Source organism: Balaenoptera borealis (genome assembly GCF_965194805.1).
Source record: "Balaenoptera borealis genome assembly, chromosome: 1".
Classification (NCBI taxonomy): domain Eukaryota; kingdom Metazoa; phylum Chordata; class Mammalia; order Artiodactyla; family Balaenopteridae; genus Balaenoptera; species Balaenoptera borealis.
Window position 1 is genome coordinate 55,768,627 of NC_138860.1, and position 14,764 is coordinate 55,783,390.

General features: G+C 48.3%; 2 protein-coding genes and 1 long non-coding RNA gene across 8 annotated transcripts in view; 1 reads left to right on the plus strand and 2 right to left on the minus strand.

The window, feature by feature from the left end:
• KIAA0040 overlaps positions 1 to 4,194 on the plus strand; it is a 34,825-nt gene extending 30,631 nt beyond the window's left edge. For all 4 annotated transcript variants that reach the window (XM_082405024.1, XM_082405027.1, XM_082405026.1 and 1 more), the window contains one exon: positions 603 to 4,194. In XM_082405024.1, coding sequence (XP_082261150.1) covers positions 735 to 1,034 — 300 coding nt within the window. In that variant the 5' untranslated portion in view covers positions 603 to 734 and the 3' untranslated portion in view covers positions 1,035 to 4,194. The remainder of the gene's footprint in view (positions 1 to 602) is intronic.
• Positions 1 to 11,047, minus strand: part of LOC309604675 — a 426,266-nt gene extending 415,219 nt beyond the window's left edge. For all 3 annotated transcript variants that reach the window (XR_014230944.1, XR_014230945.1, XR_014230946.1), the window contains exon 1: positions 9,704 to 11,047. This is a non-coding gene — a long non-coding RNA (uncharacterized lncRNA). The remainder of the gene's footprint in view (positions 1 to 9,703) is intronic.
• Positions 11,048 to 11,129: 82 nt separating this feature from the next.
• TNN (tenascin N) overlaps positions 11,130 to 14,764 on the minus strand; it is a 64,668-nt gene continuing 61,033 nt past the window's right edge. The window contains exon 21 of the mRNA XM_082405859.1: positions 11,130 to 14,545. Within this exon, the coding sequence (XP_082261985.1) occupies positions 14,405 to 14,545 (141 nt within the window). The 3' untranslated portion in view covers positions 11,130 to 14,404. The remainder of the gene's footprint in view (positions 14,546 to 14,764) is intronic.

A 14,764-nucleotide genomic window follows, 5' to 3' on the forward strand; every position in this document is an offset into this window, starting at 1 on the left:
GGGGGAGACACAGAGCAGGGAAGAGAGCATGAAGGGACAGCAAGGAAGGCAGGAGTGAGGCAGGATGAGGACTGATGACCTCCTAGCCTGGGGAGGTCCAAGTCCCCTATGACAGCCAGAAAGACTTGGACATTCGATCTTGTGCTTAAGCTTTAATTAGTGTTGAAAATGGCAAGTTCACAGAAGGTCAGATACGGAGCTGTCCTGTGGGGAGTATGTGTTCAACACCTATCAGGTGAGCTGCAGTGGAGAACTACTCCTGTAGAGGGTCCAGGGAGCCAACCCCTTAACCAGAACACTGTGAATACACACATTGGTTTATTTATCTGACAATTGCAGAGCACTTGCTATGTGCCAGGTCTGATATGCTATTCATTTTTATATCCTAAGCCCCATACAGTTGTACATAGCAAGAATTAGTTAATACTTAATTGACTAAATGCATGTGTTTATCTTGTTTATAGAGTCTCAATACAATTTCAGTGAACTCTGGAAACCTTTGCTTTCCTCCCATTTCCTAAGCCTAAAATCAAGGACGTTATTAAAAATTACAGACCATTCCCACTGCGTATCTCTTAAATTATCTGTTTTTCTCTCTTTAGGTGCTATCCGTGGCATGCCCAAACCCAAAGCTGGTAGAGGAATAAGTTACAAGTGGGCAATTCTGCAACCTGTCACGCCCAGGCCTTGCTGGTGAGCTGAGAGGCTCCTCTGGTCCCATCTAGCCAAGCACCATGGAGAAAATCAGCGCCTTCTTTAGCGCCATCTGGGACACCGTCTCGGCCAAACACCAAGAGGGCCTCTTCAACAGCATCTGCCTGGGCATCCTGCTGGGGCTGCCCCTACTGGTGATCATCACCCTCCTCTTCATCTGTTGCCATTGCTGCTGGAGCCGGGCAGGCAAAAGTGGCCAACAGCCAGAGCGAAACAAGGGGAAGAAGAAGAAGAAAAAGAAGAAGGCTGAAGAAGACCTCTGGATCTCCGCTCAGCCCAAGCTTCTCCAGATGGAAAAGAGGCCATCACTGCCCGTCTAGTTAGACAGGAGGCAGAAGTGTCCTCCCCTGGGGGCTCAGCTGCCTTCCAACCACACACAGGGTAGGGAGCAGAAATCCCTGAAGTGATGCACTCACGTCCACAGAGGAGCTGCTCAACCAAGGAGCAAACCTCAGACTGAGTATCCCCATGGAGGGCATTCCCGGGGAACACGTGGACAAGCCTTGGGTGCTGTCTCGGCATCTGTGTGTCCAATAGCAATGCTCTTTACTACAGACTCCGGCATGCCTTCCACCCACCTCCGGCACATTCCATATGCAAAAGCACAAGGAACATGTATCCATACATCTTGACATATCTCCCAAATGCACACATGCACACGACACACACAAACACACACACACACACACACAAATTCAGGCAACAGGTACCTGGGCAAGTATATACTGTTCATCAAATGGTCACTGAATGTCTACTTTGTACAAGGCACTAAACAAGGCAGTACATTATCTGCTCTTGGAAAAACATCTCATAGGAAAGCCTGGCAGACCCGGGCACACATGCACAATTACATAACCGGACAAGAGGCCTACGCACTGTCAATGCCATACACCACTCAGGTTAGAGATGTATGCTCTTCTGTTCCCATCCCTACATAGCCTTTTACTGGAGATCTTCATTTTAGGACATTCCAGCAACCCGGTACAGTCCCCGTTCCTGTATATTGATACAGACACACCAAGTTCCTGTGCTTCTGACCTCTCACCTGGAGGAAAAGTTTAAAGTGTGATGGATCAAAATTCATCGAAAGCTATTGTCTTGCAAATCATGACAAGGTCCTCAGCACCACTGATGGGTGTTCAATGTAGTCCAAGACCTCTCTTTGAGACGCTACCCCCAGAACCACTCAGCAAGGCTCCCTTCTCCAAGCGAGGACAAACGGCTCCTGGTAGTGACCGCTAGGAGGCTATGGAGACCAGGTGTACGCCGTCCACTTCAGTGGACGACCGTTGTGTACCTGTGCAATGTATGTTTCACAGATGGGAAGGGGGTGCTACCCCTGAGCTAGGGATCCCCTATGAAACCAAAGGTTTTCAGCAGGGAAGGAATTAAGACAATCACAGGGACAGTCTCACAGAAGGCACACTGGAAACAATTTCGTAAGGTTGTCACGGATGCGTGGTATGTTGCAGATGGGATGCAGAAGTTACAGAGTTTAAATGAAAGTAGGACGAAGCTATACAGAGGTTGATCAATATTTATCTTGAAGCTCAGGCAAGTGCCTTGCACACAGTCGGTACTCACAACTGTCTGTGGATGCTGTCGGATATGTGATGATGTTAAGGGTAAACTTGTAACACCTCCCCAATTCCCCCAGGTGACCTTCTCTTCTAAGTGAGCCCACTAATCGCTGCAACAGATGGAAGTTGCGTATTGAATTCTGCAGGAGGAGGGTGCATGCAGGACCAAGGGTCGGGTTGACAAGTGTGCCCTGAGAGCCATGAGGACATGTAAGTTAGGTCCGTGGTAAGTTGAGGAGAGTGTCTTCCCACCGGGCTGAGGTTGGGGGCCGAATTAATCCACTCATAGGGTGAACTGGTTGGTATTTTGATTGTATTGTGACCATATCACAAAGATGGATAATTTCCAACTTGGGAGCAGGTTGGGCTCTAAAAGTTCATTTGCAAATCTGCTGGGTAGCTCTCTTGAAATATTTTCCCACGGAAGCTCTTCTAAATGGTGGTGAAATTGCAACTTAATTTAAAATGTAGCTAAACTATGATATTTATAGAAGCAAAAGCTAAATTCTGAAAGACTGTGTTCATGGAAAAATGTACTCTATTTGTTCACTTGGGCTAGCTGGTACTCAACTGCCCTCCAGGTAAAGTCCAGGTCTAGTCCTATGGATGGGAGGTGTCTGGTAGCAACTGCTGCACCAAGGTCTTCTCACAGGTGACCCTGTGAAGCATAATTCAGGCCTGCTTATATTTTAAAACCAGTCATGTTCACCCTCTCACCCTAAGTGACCCTGGGCACTCAGGCTCCTCATGCATAAACCTCTTTGACCAGAGAAAGAAGCACCCTCTGATGCTCTGTCCCCTTGTCATATGGAGACTTGTCGTAGAGCAGCTGGCTGTCCCCTTCACATCCCAGGATGACTTGTCTTCTCCCCACACAACATGCATGTGCCTCCCCACATACCCCGCTGCCCAGCAGGGTGAGTTGCTCTTTCAGTCTCCAACTCTCAGCCCCCCTAAAACGGATGACTTGGGGGAGACGTGGAGGCTGATGGCCGAGACTGGTGTCAGATATAATCTAGGAGGGAGGATCTCCGGGATCAGGGACCACACAAGTGCCATGGTTGCCTTGACAACCGGCTGCTAGTTAGAATTAAGAGAGCAGTCGGTAGTCACTGCCATGACAAGGCCTCTGTCTCCAGGGGCAGTGCCCCACCATCTCCTCACAGAATGGACCTGCTCTACGTCCAGGTATGAAACACCCAGAAACACACTTCTCAGTTGCTTCTGTACCCAGGTTTGGAGACCCAAACCCTGAAAGAGGCTTATCTTTTTCCCACCCAACCTCCCCGAAAACCTTCACTGGAGTACCCAGAATAGTCCCGGAGTGTTATACGCCCACCAATTTTTGTTGAATACGTGGGTGCATGAAAGGAGCTCAAAGCAATAATTGGAGTCCACTACCTTTTCTTCCCACTTCATTCTCATCTTTCTCTCCCCTGTTTTCTTCTCTTATTCCCCTCCTCTCTGGGCACCACCCCAGCTCCATTCCTCTATCCCTCTCCATTTTTACTCCTTCTTCCCAGCCTCTGTCCCAGAACAGCCACTGGCAGCCAGGGGTGCCTCAGGACTGGAGCCTGCTTGGCCCATCTTGGGGAGGTTAAGCTAACAGAGGGCAAAAAGGATGGTAAAGAAGAGGCCTCCTAAACCAGCCCAGGCTGGGGGAGGAGCCCCCAGGCCCAGCACTTCTGAATGGTCAGAAGAGGTCTTTCTCCCACTGCTTAATGGATTCGCTTTGGGTTTCTTGGGGGTAGGGGAAGATGTAGAAAAAAGGGCAGTTACCTCTTCAGGAAGAATATAAATGGTCCAAGTTGTATAGTATTTGTCAGTATTTTTTTTTTCTGGAAAATTCAAACACACCAAGAGAAGAACTTATTTAAATAAAATACTTTGAAAATGAAAAGCCATGCCTGGTTTCCTTACTTATGGAATCAGATGGTTATTTTCTTAACATTGGAGATTACCGTCTCCCAGACATCACTCAGAATGATGGATGCAGTGACTTCCTCTGGGACACCAAACGCCCAGCCATCCCCAGGCACTGCCTTCCCCAGCAGAGTCAGAGGTCCAAGGACCAAGGATGAACTCTCGCACCACTACCTGCAGAGCAGACACCTCGAAGACTAGGCACCCTCAGAGATGCCAGTTGCAGAAAAACACACTGACGTTCCTTGGCAACACTTAGAGAACGTTCCCATCAATGAGGTCAAAGGGGAAAATAGCAAAGACTAAGTAAAAACAGACTTCTGAGTTAAATATGGTGCTGGAAAGGGGAGAGACCGAAAGCTTCTATAGTAGCTGCAAGGGAGACAGATAGATAAATAGAGGAGAGTAGGTGGACGATATAGAAATAGAGACAGACAGACACACACGTGTACGGATGTATAAATGTATATCTTTTTCAAGTCGGCCATAGCTTTGCATTGGTTAAGAAATGTAATGAGTTAGATGCTCCTGATTCCTCCCTTGATGATGCTAAGCTGGCATTAAAGCAGAAACTATCTAGAGCAGTGCTGTCCAACAGAACTAGGAATGATGGAAATCTTCCTACCCTGTCCGATATGGTACCATTAGCCATATATGGCTAGTTAAATTAATTAAAATTAAATAAAGTTAAAGGTCCAGTAGCTGAGTTACACCAGCCACATTTCACTTGCTCAACAACCACACACGGCTGGTGGCTACCATCCTGGAGAACATGGGCCGAGAAGCCTGTGGGGGGAGGGGTCAAACACGCTGGCAAAGCACCATGTTTACTGCACTTCAAGCACCTAGGCAGCCCCGAGCCTCATCTCTTCCGAGGCAGGCTGATTATTCCTGTAGCTGTACTTGATCCCTGGGCTCCCTTCCCCATCACCACACATCCCATGACCAACTGAGGACACAGACCCTTCACTCAGCTCTCTGGTCCTTCCTCCAGCACTTCTAAAACTTTCCACCCTAGAGGAAGGAACGTTGCCCAGACAGCATCTGGGGTAGAGGCAGCTGCTGCACGCCTGAGCGGATGCCAGAGCTCAATGCCATCAGCTCCACCTGCCCAGGCTCAGCCCTGACCTTGGGGGTGTGAATGTAAATCTGGACAACGCTATGAGCATTCTCAACTCACCGGAACACTCTGCACTGACCTCTTGCCCTTTGCCCTTAGTATTATTCCCAGATTCAAAGTCACAGGATTACAATATTGAAGAGTCCCTTTAACACAGCTTGCAGTCTCTGCCATAGGTTCAAAGGGACGTTTTCAAATACCTGTGATACTTCATTCAGGAACAGCCATGCGTGCAGGTATCTAACTCCCTCTTGAGGCTATTTATTCCATTAACATTTTTTTAATACATTTATTTATTTATTTTTGGCTGCGTTGGATCTTCACTGCTGCATGTGGGCTTTCTCTAGTTGCAGAGAGCAGGGGCTTCTCTTCGCTGTGGTGCGCAGGCTTCTCATTGCAGTGGATTCTCTTGTTGCAGAGCACAGGCTCTAGGCACACGGGCTTCAGTAGTTGTGGCTCGTGGGCTCAGTAGTTGTGGCTCGTGGGCTCTAGAGCACAGGCTCAGTAGTTGTGGCACACGGGCTTCGTTGCTCCACGGCATGTGGGATCTTCCCGGACCAGGGATCGAACCCATGTCCCCTGCATTGGCAGGCAGATTCTTAACCACTGCACAACCAGGAAAGTCCCCCCTTTAACATTTTTTTTTTTTTTTTTTTTTTTTTGGCTGTGTTGGGTCTTCGTTTCTGTGCGAGGGCTTTCTCTAGTTGCGGCAAGCGGGGGCCACTCTTCATCAGGGTGCGCAGGCCTCTCACTATCGTGGCCTCTCTTGTTGCGGAGCACAGGCTCCAGACGCGCAGGCTCAGTAGTTGTGGCTCACGGGCCCAGTCGCTCCACGGCATGCGGGATCTTCCCAGACCAGGGCTCGAACCCATGTCCCCTGCACTAACAGGCAGACTCCCAGCCACTGCGCCACCAGGGAAGCCCCCCCTTTAACATTTTTGATTCTAGTATGTGCCAAGCACATCAGGTGGCAGCAATATAAAGTCATCTGGAGGGGCTCACAGCCTGGCTGTGGGAACAGACAAGCAAAGAGACCATTATAGTACGGTATGGTCACTGCTTCCTAAGAGGGAAGTTTCAAAGCTGGAGTCAGGGCAGGCTGTGGGGAGACGGGGGAGGGGGGGTCATTCAGAAGCTGTCCCCCAGAAGAGAGCTGCAGAGGAGGCAACTGGGAAAGGAGGGCACCATTTGCATCTGCATACAACTTGAAAGTGCAGCCTGGTGAGGACCACTGTAAGTGTGGGAGGCTAGGACTGGAGTTGTCCAGACTCTGAGGTTAACTCCAACTTCCACTGTTGTGTAATTTAGGCCCAGGACTTAATCTCCGTGCAGAATTAATGACAGTACCTATCTCACAGGGATGAGAGGATTAAATGAGATAATGCATACAAGCATTTACCACAGGGCCTGGCTTACTATAAGTGCTCAGTAAATGTTCATTATTATTAAGGACAGAAGGAAGATCATGAGAGAGTTGTGTCCTCGAAGTCAAAGGAGAAGAAACTTTCAAGAAGAAAGCCAGAGTCTGTAGAGTCAGATGGTGCAGACAGGCCAAATGAGATAGGGACTGAAAATAATGTACATCTTCTACTCCCATTGATGTAATACGTTCCTTAATTTCACCACACACTGCACTGTCCACAGTATTATTAATACTCTTTGAATTAAGGGCTCCCAATTTACAGTATGTGACAGGTGAACTTCTTAAGTAGCTATCCCGCCTCACCTCAAGCCACCCTAGGGTGACAGTGCCTCCTGGTGGCCAGATCAGGAGAGAGTTTGAGTCAACATCTTTTTCACCTTACAACAGTGTTTGCCTTAGAACATCAATCCAGCTACGTCACAGGTCCTCAAACTAAATATGCTAAAGACTCACTGGGTTTTATGTGATAGTCACAAACCTGTCAGGGTCAATGATGCCACGCTCATTTGCTAGATAAGGGATTTTCATAACCCTAAGTCTTAGCTGCTGTTAAAACATATTTCTGGTGAAGTATTCCAGATTTTACATCACTGCCTAGGAAAGCTTCCCTAACTACACAAGTTTTCCCATCACAACAAGATCAGACTGTATGGTAACCATGATCCTGTGTTCCCAGCACTCTAGCCCATTCTCACCTGCATTAGAATTAGCCATTATGAGGCCAGAATTGTAACTGTCTTATTCAGCGCTGTATCTCCAGTTCCTAGCGTGGAGCCTGGTGCATACTATATGCTAAAAAAATGCATTGATTAGGGGAAAAAAAGAAAGAGAATCACTGGGTGTTTCTCACAAGTGCAGAAACCCAGTCCCTCTCTGCCCTTCTGCTGGATTTATTACATCTTGGACGAGACCAGACAAGCTGCTCTTCTAACAAGAACTCTAGGTAAATGACAGTGGTCTCTGAACCACACCTTGACAAATATTGATATTATCTAGATATTCAGAAACCAAAAGCATTCTATCGTCAAATAAGTTTGTAAAGCACTGCATACCATGACTTTCCCACTCCTCCTTGGAATGTGCAATGCAGGTATCACATTAAAGGTTCTAATGGGTACTGGAATAAGGAAATGGTGTAACTCCGCTGAACTCAGCTTTCCCAAGCTTATTTGACCACGTAACCTCTTCTTTTAGCACCTCTGGAGGAGCAAGGGTTCCAAGGAACACCGTCTGGGAAATGCTGCCGTGGAGGGTTTGTGTACCCCCATGCTTCATCTGTTCGTCTTTTACTGCTAACACCTCAATTCATATCATCCCCAAGGAAACCCCTTTCGAAATGTAGAGATTCTCCTTTACCTTTACAAACCTTTCTTTCTCACTCTGCCCTTTCTCTTTCTTCTGTGAGCCATAATAATCCTATCGGTGGTTATTCATAGCAAATATACCTTAGAGCTAGCTAGGGATACACCTCTATCAAGGGAAAAAAAAAAAAAATCCAAAAGCTCTGAGTGAAGTTATGGAGACTAAAGATGCAAGGCCTCTATCTTACCATTCCAGAGTGCTTCTACCTCATAATTATGGGCACTTTCAATACCTCATTTGACTCTTGCAGCAACTCACGCAGTGAGTAAATCAGGGACTGACGTCATCCCCATTTTAGAAAGGAAGAAAGTGAGGCCCAGAAAGGTAAGCAACTCACGCAAACCTGGAACCCTGAAGACCAAAGTCTTCAGACTCCTGTCCTAGTGCCCCTTGTGCACACAGGGCATCATGGTCCAGGCCACTCTGCTGATCTGGGCTCCTCAGAGACTGTTAACTTGCAGGAGCACCTCCTTTGGGTCAGAAACTTATAGAATCCCGTAACGGGCTCTGCCCACAAGCCTTCAGACACCCAACTGTCTCCTTCAGATGTTCCACCGTGTAGCATGAGCCCTGACAGTTCTGTTTTTTCTTTTTTGTAATCCAAGTGCCTGACTTCAGCTTTGATTGCAGAGGCATCCATTTCAAAGAGGCACCCACTTCAAAGGCCACTGTGCAGGATAAACACACTGCCAGCCACACAGCTGGACAAGGACCCAGGCCACCTCCCACACTGCGGCTCCTTTGTTTTAGAGATCCTGGTCGATTTCAATAACTAACCATTTGGGCCTCTTGATTTTTTTTCTTCTCTTCCTGCACTTGGAATTCCCGCTCCTATGTTTTAAATTCACCAGTGAAGAGTGAGCCCTCGAAATCCTAGGCCCCCGCTGCAGACTCCAATAAAAGGAGAACCCTAGGCATGCTCTCTCTCTCTTGAGCTCATTTTCTCTCTCTCTCCCTCCCACACACAACCTCACAATGTGGCCTCCTGTGTGCCGTGTAATTTCCAGGCCTTGCAAGTAATAAACCTTTATTTTTCAAAGGTTCCTGACGGCTATTGCTGAAGGGTATCTTACAATTATAATAAGAACTCAAGGGCCAGTCCAACCAAAACATTGGGTATTGATAGGCTGAGACCAGCTGAGAACACAGACAGCTGTATCTGCCTCCTATCCTTCTCTAATCAAACCTAATTTTCTTCACTTGCCAAAATAAAGAACTGGTTTCATCCCACCGTTCTTTTACTTAAATTGCACTACTACAATACCTTTGTTTTCTATTTCTGTCATTATAAGTGCACTGCAATTTATCTGCATTATAGAATGAACAGGCTTTTCTGGGCTAGCCTGAGAACCTAACTTCTTTCTATACCACTGGCGTCGGAACTCAACCCATTTCCCCCGTAGCAACATCCAACCAACAGAAGGACTTTGGAAGTGGATTCATTTGCACTTTAGAAACTGCCTAAAACTCCTTCCAGGGGTGCCCCCCGCTCCCCTTGCCGGACCACCAGCCCAGTGGACCAGGTCGCGGGACAGAGTCCCCGTCTGACGAGGCAGCCTCTTCAAAGTGTTTCCCAGTTACCTGTTTTGTGCAGCAGCACTGCCTGCGCAACCACCAAGCACCGGCTGGATGCTGAGTCGTACCCCACAGGCTGACTCTCCAGGTCATTCTACCCAGGAAGGAAGGAACGTGAAGACCCCCAGAACTTCCCTTTCTGGAGGAGAGGAAAGTGGCGCTGAGGCTAGAGGCTCCCGGCAGGACCACACTGCCATCTGCTGGCCCGGCCGCGTACAGCGCGCCCCGCTGCGCTGGGAGGCTGCCCTCAAACGTTATTGATTGATCCGCGCTCTTTATTGACAGAAACACCTTCCCCGATCCTCTCCACCGCCCTGGGGAAGGGCTTAAGGGAACGACTTGGAAATTCTTTTAGCGGAAGACTTCCTCCAGTAAGTGACTACGTTTCGCCGAGAGCATTTCATTATTTATAATTGTTTTTCCACTGCCATGTTGTACCCCTATTGACACTCCATTCTGTCCACAGCCTGTCTCTCTTCACACACCACACCTGGTCCTTTTCTTTCACGTCATTCCTTTGATCACAGTTCCTTGGGTCATTTGTTTTTTTCTTTCTCCCTTCAGCATTTCCTAGCTTTAAGGATCCTTGAATCCCTGAGAATTCCAAGTTAAAAAGTAGAATTCCTTTTTTTTTTTTTTTTGGCCGCAGGGCTTGCGGGGGGGATCGACCAGGAATTGAACCCAAGCCCTCAGCAGTGAAAGTGCACAGGCCTAAACACGGGACCACCAGGGAACTCCCAAAAGTAGAACTCTTGACATCATGTGACAAACATAAAAGTCGGGACCCTCTTCCCAGAGGAAGCTATTGTCAAGAACAACCAGCTCTAAACTCTGCCATGAAAGGACCCCTCCCCTCCCTTTACCACCCACCCCCCTCAAATCCCGTTAATCCTTCCTCCGAAATATTATTTAACCTATGCTCTTCTTCCCTTTCCCACAATTTCTGCCTCAGGCGAAGGAAGTCAGCACCTATTGCCTATTGCAATAACCCTTAACTTGTCTGTGACTCTCCACTCTTTCCCCAAAACTGCCCTCCACGCCTCCCCCTATTCTCTATGCTGTCACCAGACTGATGTTTCCAAAATACAAGCCTCACTACAAGTGTCACTCCAAGGTTTAAGCACCCCTGAGTGTTCTCCACTGCCCCCCTTTTGCATCTTAGCCATGGTTCTCAGCCCCAGTTGCACGTTAGAAGCCCCTGGAGCCTTAACAAACTCAGAGGCACAGGACTCAGCTGAGACCCACTGAAGCAGCGTCTCTGGAGGTGAAGTAGGATCCGGCTGGTAACAGCTCCAGCTGATTGTGCTAAACAGTGCAACCTGAGACCACAGTGCTTGCGTGGCCGAGGCCAGTCCCCGCCCATCTCTCCAGCAAGGCTCCCCACCAGCCACTCCTCACCCCACCTAGAAACCGTCTTCCTCCCTCAAACACACCACACGCCACCCTTTCTCATCTTTGCCATCAAGTGTCCTCATCCCAAGGTGCCCTGCCTCCCCCAGGCCTCTCGCTTCTCCCCTGGCAAACGCAGATTCCTCCTTCTGGACGTAATGCTGACACCACACCCACAGTGCTTTCTACGGCACCCCACTCTGCTCACAGCATTCTCGCCGTCGCAGTGCCCACTGTCGTGGTCTGTCCCCGTGGCCGTCCCCACCACACTGCGAACAGGGGCTGCGTTCTTCTCATCGAGGCTTTGCTAGTATCTTGCATGGAACAGGCAACGGCTCGGAGACTTTGTCTACTGCTTGTGATACTTCTGTCCTCGCTTTTACCCCGGTGCCTGGCTGTGCCACCTGTGCCTTCTATGACAGCTTTTGTTTTCTTTGGTTTGTCCTAACCGGTAGGAATTGTCCCTTAAGCTTCAAAACCCTGATGGCTCATAACCTGGCTCTAAGAAATGTGTCTGACCCTTGAAGAAGCAGGTCTATCCAGAAATCTATTCTGGGGCCTATATTCAGCTACCAGAGCAGGAGTTGCCAGAGCCGGTCATGTTAAAATGAGGTTAGGCACAGAGACTGAGGTCTGGAATGTTCTCCTCAGTCAGACAAACATCCTTTGAAAATGAGCTTCCCACCTCCCACACTTTCTTCTTTGCCCCAGTGGAATCCTTGAATGGGTCAACTGAGGTTTTCTCTGTCCTGTCCCTTCAGGGCAGCAAGGACCCTACAGGCAAAAGAATGCAAGAAACAACTCCAGTTTCCCACAAGCCCTCTTCTTGGCCAGCGGTGGGAAAACACCAGGGTTGGTGAACACGGACGGGGCTGTGCTGCTGCCACCATCACAGACGCCTCCTGAGCAAACAGGCCATCAGAGGGTGCCCCCTGCGCCGCCAGAGCTACTCAGAGAGCGGCCACCCATCCCGCAGCAGCCCTGGCCCAGAGCTGCTGAGTCAGAAGGGCTGCGGCCCAGCAATCCTGCTCCACCAGGCACATGTGACAAGCGCAGTTAAATTTGGGAAGCACCACCCACGATGCGCCCAACCCCACCCCCGCTCCGAATCCTTCCGGGGTTTGATCCACTTTGCAAAGGAGGCTTTTCTTTTCTAAAAAGGCTGCACCCACTGGGATGAGCACAGGGCTCCTGGGTCACCAAGGTGAGAACTCTGTGTGCAAACAGGAGACCAGAGGCCTCGGAACTGAGAAGCTGTGCAAAGGGAGCTTTAAAACGGACAAGGAAATTAGCTCAGGCTCCAGCCCTGAGGAAGCTGGATTAAACTAAAGACATCTGGCCAGCCTCTGCACATATCTACTCCTCAGAGAGGCCCGTGGAGTCCCCCACTTCTGCCACCAATCTCCCCTCCATCTCTTAATCCTACTATAATTTTCTTCCATGGCACTCATCACTTCTGGGAATTGTACGTGTATGTTTTTTATTGTCAGTCTCCACCAGTAGAATATAAGCACAAGGGCAGGAATCTTGTCTTTGGTTCACTTCCATAGCAGCAGGGCTTAGAGTAGAACCCAGCACAGAATAGGGCTTAATCAGTATTTGTTGAATGAATGAGTTAATGAGTGGATGAATGACAGCACACATAATCCAGTAGTGCAAGGACCATGTCTGGCTTGCTTACCTCTGTGAGCTCACCGCTGGCTCCCCAGTGCCCAGAACACTGCCTGCAGACACTTAAATTCTCCTTGAATCGATGAGAGAGGTGCAAGCACGTTTTTTAACCATTAGCCCCAACACTGACACTGTACTTCATCCAGACCACACTTTATCAGACCGAGAAGTTACCAGGGCATTGCTCAGTACAAGTGTATAGGGAACCAAGGGGATGCTGAAAATTTTAAAGGTTGACAAACACTGTTTCGGAAGTATGGCTTGGCATTCGGCCAGAGGGTAAAACCTGGAGAACCCGAGGCAATAAACGACTCCAGCATCCTCGAGGAGGACCGCAGCTTTTAGGGCACGCGTCTTCCTCCCCACTCACCCACTTCTCCTGGTTCCAAATACCATTATTTGCTATCACACCAGTCAGAGGCCACGGCCAACCAAACTCCATTATAATGCACAGATTGTACCTTTGCTTGCACTTAGGTTAAATTTAGAATTCAAGTGTACTTATGTGGGGAAAACAACACAAGGCAAATGTTTTTTAATCAAGTGGTTTATTTATTTATTTATTTTTTCTCGAATAGGAAATTAAGTTTCTTCAATGGTCACTGACTTTGCCACAGAAAAACCTTCCAAAGTGACAGGAAAATAAGCCAAAAGGATCTGACCTTGCCAAGTGTCCACTCAAACAATAAGCCTCTGGTGCTGAGCACTTTCAGGAAACCCAGGGGTCTGACAGAGCGGGGTGGGGGAGGGGGAGGGCAGGGGCAGGAGGGAGAGAGGAGAGAGGCTCAGGACTTGACAGTACGAAAGGGAGTCACAGAAAAGGGTCTTTGGGAGGAACCAATTACCAAGAGAGTCAAATTATTTAAAGTTGAAATAAGTGAGAATTTATTCACAACATATGCAGATCTACAAGAGTGATAATGCAGATGGCTGGAAAGGGGGCACTTAAAAATAGCAGTGACATGGAAGCTGGGGTTTCCAGCATGCTGGATACTGGTCAGAACACAGCAAAATTCAAATCCCTCTTGGTCCCTTTTGGTTCCCTTTATTCTTCCTCATAACATCAGCAATTTTTTTTAAAAGGGGAAGATTTATGCCTTTTTCCCCAGAAAAGATTTTACCAATTTTCCAGTGGTAACGGAAGGTAAGTTTCAGGATACCTCAGCCCCTTGTCGTCAAACCCCTCTTTGGTGTTTCTTTTTAGACAGAAGATTTGTATTAGCAGAGCCCTGAATATATATACCAATTTCCAGAGATTTCCAATTGAAGAAGTCCTATAGGTGATTCTTTATCCCTTTTTTTTTTTTTTTTGCCCTAATCCCGTATATTTGTCACTGAAGATAGAGCAGAAAACCTTGCAGTTCCAGGGCTGTCTCTCCCATACACATTGTGCAGCTATTTTTGTGTTGATTTTCAGGCCCACAATACAGGTGGGCAAAATGCAGGTGACAAGGAAGTGAGCTATATGGTTGGAAGCTTGGTGACAGGCTTTGTCCTGCAGGTTATCCAGCCATCTCAGAAGCCAGGGGCTGTGAGCACCCCTCAAACTTCCATCAGCCAGTCATCAGTACCCACCCCACCCCACGCTTACACAGGCCCCAACCCCGGGCTGGTCTCCTCTTGTGCGATAAGTGCACAAATGGGCCGTCAGAATGTTCTCGAATTTTCTCCCAGTGTTCGCTTCTTTCTGCCCAGGACACGCTCCCCGCTGTAGCCATGAGGGCGGATCTTCAACTCCACAAAAGGAATGGAGAATTCATGTCCTTTCCATGGCTCCCAGTTCACCCCCTACATTAAATAAATAAGTAAACAAATTAAATAACTAACTAAATAAAACAAATAAATAAGCCAACATCAAGAAGAGGCACCTGGGAGAGGGTGGGGTGGATTATGGTACCAAAGAATGTTTCTTTGCCAGGGAAACTACTCTGTCTCTGCTTAGGGGAGAGATTGGGGTATATATAAAGGAAGTGAGACAGGAATCTAGAAGTGTGCTCCCTCTGCTGG